The 5,965-nt window shown below is 47.2% G+C and overlaps 2 protein-coding genes across 2 annotated transcripts; both read right to left on the bottom strand.

Moving 5' to 3' along the window:
* Nucleotides 1-614: 614 nt before the first annotated feature.
* On the bottom strand, nucleotides 615-1,509 carry LOC6900727 (serine protease 3-like). Its single transcript, XM_002135054.3, has one exon. It carries the CDS (start codon nucleotides 1,468-1,470, stop codon nucleotides 694-696), a length of 777 nt encoding a protein of 258 aa, XP_002135090.2. The 5' UTR covers nucleotides 1,471-1,509; the 3' UTR covers nucleotides 615-693.
* Nucleotides 1,510-5,079: 3,570 nt separating this feature from the next.
* Nucleotides 5,080-5,965, bottom strand: LOC6900726 (serine protease 1-like). Its single transcript, XM_002135053.3, has one exon. It carries the CDS (start codon nucleotides 5,929-5,931, stop codon nucleotides 5,143-5,145), a length of 789 nt encoding a protein of 262 aa, XP_002135089.2. The 5' UTR covers nucleotides 5,932-5,965; the 3' UTR covers nucleotides 5,080-5,142.

Genomic DNA, 5,965 nt, shown 5'->3' with positions numbered 1-5,965 from the left:
AATAAGATCAGTCAGCAATGATTGAGGCTGTGGCAGTGCGGCAGTGCGGCAGGGACTGTGGCACATAGATTGGGGGGGTGACGGGGGAGACCTGAGCGCTCTCTTTACTTCCTCGCTTAATGCAGCTTCAAGTGTGGTCGTCATCGTCGTTGTCGTCTCTAGTGGGAGGTCGTTCGGTCAGCAATGCACGCATGATTTATTCCGCAGGCCACTTGAAAACCGTGTACCCCCTGCCCAAGACCAAGACCAAGCCCCCCACACCCACATACACGATGGAGCCCCCTACTACACCTCCACCTCCATCTCCATCTCCGGCTTCAGCTCCAGCTCCATCAGTGCCCACATTATGCACTTTTCGTCATTCTCAACAAGGGGCGCTGATTGACAGCCGCATTGCGTCCGAGGGTGCACGAAATGGAGACACTGCCACACAGACCTTATAGCTGCAGTCGGAGAAAAGTTACCACAGATAAAGAATATCACACTGCATCGTATTTCAGTTGATAATATTCTGAAGTATCTTGTAGTTACGTCTCTCTGGCATCAGTTTCATTATACCTACATCCATTTAGGAAACCTCTTTCGCTATAATATGATGAGAACGACTCTAAATCTAATTTTGTTATATGTAATGATATAATATGGTGTGAGTACTTTATACTGAAACTATTATTATTCACATCTAGGTACATTCTAATTATTTCCAATACCAGAGACACTGCGAATCCAGCCCAAGTATCTGGAAACATCCGAAAATCCCACCGGATCCCCAACTTCACATCCCAGATAAGACAAAAATGCGAAGACTCCGATCAGTTTGTTCTCCCCATTGAGCACCAGCGGTCCACCAGAGTCCCCGTAGCAGGTGGACTGTGCATCGCCAGATTGAGCGCACAATAGCCCTACCAATTTATTTCCGTATCGTCTTCTGCACACGGATACATCCAAGACCTTTAGTGTAGCCCAAAACAAGCGAACGGATCCACTTCCATGGTCATGTAGTTGGCCCCATCCGGCGACAGTAGCCCATTGACCCACATAATTATTATAGCCATATTTGGGTTCTGTTGGCAGTGCAATGCTTTGGATGCGATCACTGAACTCCACCCACTCCGTGCGGATCAGTGCAATATCGTTGATAATATCTCCGCTGACACTTCTGAACTGAGGATGTTGGAACACGTGAGTTTTGGCCTCTAGCGTCATAAGTGGATAATGTTTGGTCCATACGGAGCCATAATAGAGGGTCACCCACGTAGCATTCTCAGTACAATGACCAGCCGTGAGTACCCAGTCGTTGGCTATAATGCTGCCACCGCACAGAACGGTTCTATTGTTTCCGGCTTCGACTTGAACCGCGTATGGGAATTGTCTTTGATCGGCCAGTTTTCCATTGACGATACGCGGCAGCACATTCGCCTCTCCAACAATAAAGTCTCGGACCAACAGAAGCCACAAAACTATCAACATTTTGAGATCGAGACTGACTTAGACCTAAGTGCCATTGCCACTGCCTTATATGCGGTTCTTTCTTATCAACATTCAAACATTATTGTATTCCTTAGTCTAGGTTTCAATATTTAAGTTTCCCCATAAAGAAGGGCGACACAAGATACGTCTATTGATTGATGATGGTAAAATATTGGTGTACTATTCTAAAAATAATATTCCTAGCAATTACTTATGGTTTTTTATGGCTCGTGGCTTTGGGAGTGGACTCTCATTTCCCGTTCATAAATTTCGAAGCCCCTCCCGCTTATTGAAGCGTAGTAAGTATATGATAATTTCTTTCAGTGCAGCATATTTGAGCTATGCGCATTTTGCATAACTCTGCACCCTTGCCGGGGGTTAAAACAGTTCCGAATGGGTAACCCGCTAATCCTCTGCGCCTGTCATAAACATTGACATTGATGTTGATGCCTGATGCTGATGACGACGATGACGCAGGGCGATGTTCGTAGCTGCTTTTGTGCCACTGACAACTGACAAGTGGGCGTGGTGGCAGCGGTGGCAGCGGTGGCAGCGGTGGCAGTGGCGGCAGTGGTGCTACTGTTCCTTCTCATCTACTGCTGGGCGACCAACTACCCAAGTATCTGCGTATCCGCGTATCCGAGTATCCGAGTATCCGAGTACCCGACTAACCCCCTGCCACGTTTCGCTACGCTCCACAAATTGTGGAATCGTCGGACTTATTCCGGCGTATGCCCTTTAACGATTGTATTCGTCATTCGAGCAGACAGACAGGACGGTTGACATTCATTTGAAACGTTTCATGAACCCAGAACGCAGCGGCGGCACCAACAGCAGTAGCAGGGAAAAAAAAGGGATATACCCCCCAAAACGGGGTTCAGTATACAGTGATCTACCAGTGGCAACCACAGTGCGGCACAGCGGCAACAGAGGCAACAGAGGCAACAGAGGCGGCATCAACTCGGGCGCATGTCAATCATTAAACTGTCATTTTCAGTCGATTTAACTAGCATTAAAAATCGTCCACAATTGCCAGGATTTATGCATTGTGCGTAAACTGTCATAAATTTCCACCGAGTGCCAGAGTGCCGGAGCGGCAGTGCCCTCTGAGAGCCCACAGATCCCATGTTAAGCTGCCCTAATTTTTTATGGTCTGCAAACTAATTTTTATTCATTTTCCTCGCCACCAAAACTAAGCGCGCAAATTTATTTTCATACGCCCCAGAACCACACAACGAAAAGCACTTGCAACCCAAAGAAACCTAAAAGAGGATGAAGATGGAAATGTTGTACGAATTTGGCTGAAAAATCTTTAATTTTCATCTGGGGCCAATCTCGGCAGCCATTAACCAAGGGAACGACGGCAAATGGAAAAGGAAAACTGCTGACAGACAGGACATTCGTCCCCGAGCAGTTCCGTTTCCGTTGCTTTATTTTCCATTCGTTGGGCCAAAAAAGGAAGAAGGAAAGAAGAAAAAAAATCGTTGTATCCGAAAATTATGGAAATTTATTAATCACATAAATTTAAAGCATAATGTGCGTGAGTGGGCCGACTTTGGTCCCCATCGCGGCTCGTTAATGGGTCCCAAAACGACGAAAGCGAAAGACGTCGAAGGACGGGGCATAAAAAATGCGTTAGGGCCAGAAGTGAAACTTCTAGGAGATGTCTCTGCATCTTCATGGAGGCTTAAACAAACTTTGTGCTGTGGTCGCGGCCCCAAAATAGGGCTGGGAGAAAGCCGTGGGGTGGGGTGGGGTGGGGTTGGGCAGCCGAATCTGTTGATGTGTAAGCAAATATTTTGCTCAAATTGTGGGAAAGTGATTCATCCAGCAGGGGGATTCAATCAGCAAAGGTGGAGTGAGGCAATTCCTGGTGTGAGTTAATTTAAGAAAGTTGTGGAATTTATGCTCGTAGAATACTGTTTTATCTGCTGGAAGTCCTCCATTCTCCCCAAGGATATCCAGGAAGCAGTAGAAGCCATATGGATTATGTGCAACACTTCCTTTATAAAATTATCGGAATGGTTAAAACAAGCTCCAAAGCAAATCCCCCAAAAACAAAGTGCCAACATGTGTTGCACTTAACCCCACCGGGGAAAGTCCCCTCTCTTACTTCTATCCCCCCCCATCCCCACACATGCAGCACACGCGCCCCTCTAAGCCTTTTGACAGCTCCCCTCCTGCACTGCTCCTCCTTTCGTGCCTCCACCCGCCGTTGGATAGGGAAAATTCGCCAAACAGCACGTGTACGTAAACGGATGAGGGAGTACGAGTACGGAGGGTGGGACTGGGACTGTGGAGGGGTCCACTGGGGTGAGAGGGGTGCTGCTGTGGTGCTGACATTTAAAGTAGCTGCCAGCCATTGAAGTGACAAAACTAAAGATAAGACTCAATCACGTGTAGCCTGACACTGACAATCGCTGCAGACGGAAAAACGAAAGGAAAACTCACCAGCAACAAAATAGAAAATCAATTTCCACGTTTTAGCTGAACGTAGGGATGGGGCTGGTGGTGGGGAAAGGAGAGTATGGGGGAGGGGGAGAGGGAGAGGCATGCCATGCCATGCAAGCAGTTGCTTTGAATTTTCATATGGCGACAACATTAGTGGCACGCAGTCGGGGGCGAATGAAGGCGAATGAAGAGTGACATGCAGACAAGCTGTGTGGCACGGGGAACAAGGGGCACTGGGGGCCAGGACAAAGAAGGTGTCACTAACAGGAACAGGATAAATGTGCAAAACAGCAACAGACAGGAAAAAGAGCTGTCAGGCCAGGGAGGAACAAGAAACGAGCGTGAAAGAATCCTGAGCCGAAGCTATAGATACCCTTGTCGATAATATATCATATGAAAACTATTAGATATAGTCTATAACTTGGCTATGCCAAAGCTGCAATAGAGTCTGTGCAAGAGCCAGGGGACTGGAAATGTATTCATTCGGAAGTACTGCCCCTTGCCGTGGAAAACATCAGCTCAAAGCCGTCATAGCCCCTGCAAGGGTACTAAAAAGCAGGACGAGTGGAAGCTGGAGTAGTACCAGTGGCCGGGACAGCTTTTGGGTTGTGTTTAGCTTGTTTATCATGTCAGTTGTACGCTCCCAGAATTGGCAGCATTAAGCAGCGACATCACTTTGTATGCAGGAAAAGCGAGGGAGGGAGCCGGCGGGAGGGAGTAGAACTCAGCTGTCGCTATCAAGATAATACAACTTGCTCCATGGTGACTGCAGCTTGCATCTTTCTCTGACCAGATACAGTTACAACTAAGGCTGCAGCTACTGTGGCATCTCCATCTCCAGCTCCAGCTCTCCTTCCGCTTAACGATTTTATTTGCCCAACTTGTGTAAATGTTAACGCAGCAGCAGCAGCATCAGCATCAGGAAAAGTAGCAGCCACAGCAGCCGCTTGAAACTACGGCTACGGTTCTGACTACGTCTCCGTATCCGTATCCGATGCAAGCAAATAAACAAGCCCAGCAGAACGAAACGAAACGAAACCAAACAGAAACCAAACAGAAACCAAACAGAAACCAAACCAAACCAAACTCAGGAGTAGCCAAACCACAAATAGATCTTACAGTTGGCCCGCTAAGCTTCAGATACCTTGAAGACAGTGGTTCGATTCTCATGGGGAGAGTGCAGCAAATATATATTTATATATGATAATGAATCATTTGACATTATGGCGTTACACCAGAGAGATGGCGAATCCAGCCCAAGTATCTGGAAACATCAGCAAATACCAACGGCTCGCCATCTTCACATCCTGAATCAGATCCAGATGACAAGACTCCGATCAATTTGTACTCCCCATTGAGTACCAGCGGTCCACCAGAGTCCCCGTGGCAGGTGGACTGTTCATCGTCAGATTGAGCACACAATACCCCTTTCAAGTAATTTCCGTATCGATTTCTGCATTCGGATTCATCGATGATCTGCAGCGTTGCATAAAACAAGCGATCGGATCCCTTGTGATTGTTATATAGATTACCCCATCCGGCGGTAGTAGCGCAAAAACCCACATAGTCACTAGGCCCATTATAGCCATATTTGGGTTCTGTTGCCAGTGGGATGCTTTGAATGCGAGCACTGAACTTTACCCACTCCGTGCGAATTAGTGCAATATCGTGGACAGCATTTCCTCCGTTTCTTTTGTACTGGGGATGTGGGAATACGTGGTCTTTCACCAATAGCTTCATGGATGAATTATATTGTTTCTGTATAGAGCCATAATAGAGGGTCACCCACGTGGCATTATCAGTGCAATGGGCAGCCGTGAGTACCCAGTCGTTGGCTATAATGCTGCCACCGCACAGAAAGGTTTCGTTGTTTCCGTCTTTGATCTCAATTTGAACCACGTATGGGAATTGCCTTTGCTTGGCCAGTTTTCCATTGACGATACGCGGCAGCACCTTCGCCTCTCCAACAATAAAGTCTTGAACCAACAGAAGACACAAAAATATTAACATTTTGAGATCGAGACTGACTTAGCCCTAAGTTCCA

Source organism: Drosophila pseudoobscura, chromosome X, assembly GCF_009870125.1.
Source record: "Drosophila pseudoobscura strain MV-25-SWS-2005 chromosome X, UCI_Dpse_MV25, whole genome shotgun sequence".
NCBI classification, from domain to species: domain Eukaryota; kingdom Metazoa; phylum Arthropoda; class Insecta; order Diptera; family Drosophilidae; genus Drosophila; species Drosophila pseudoobscura.
Note: the sequence above shows the minus strand (reverse complement) of the source record. Positions and strands in the feature narration are given on the sequence as shown.

Bases quoted from the DNA above. Each gene is read 5' to 3' on its own strand.
- LOC6900726 (XM_002135053.3), bottom strand. From the start codon at position 5,931: ATGTTAATATTTTTGTGTCTTCTGTTGGTTCAAGACTTTATTGTTGGA.
- LOC6900727 (XM_002135054.3), bottom strand. From the start codon at position 1,470: ATGTTGATAGTTTTGTGGCTTCTGTTGGTCCGAGACTTTATTGTTGGA.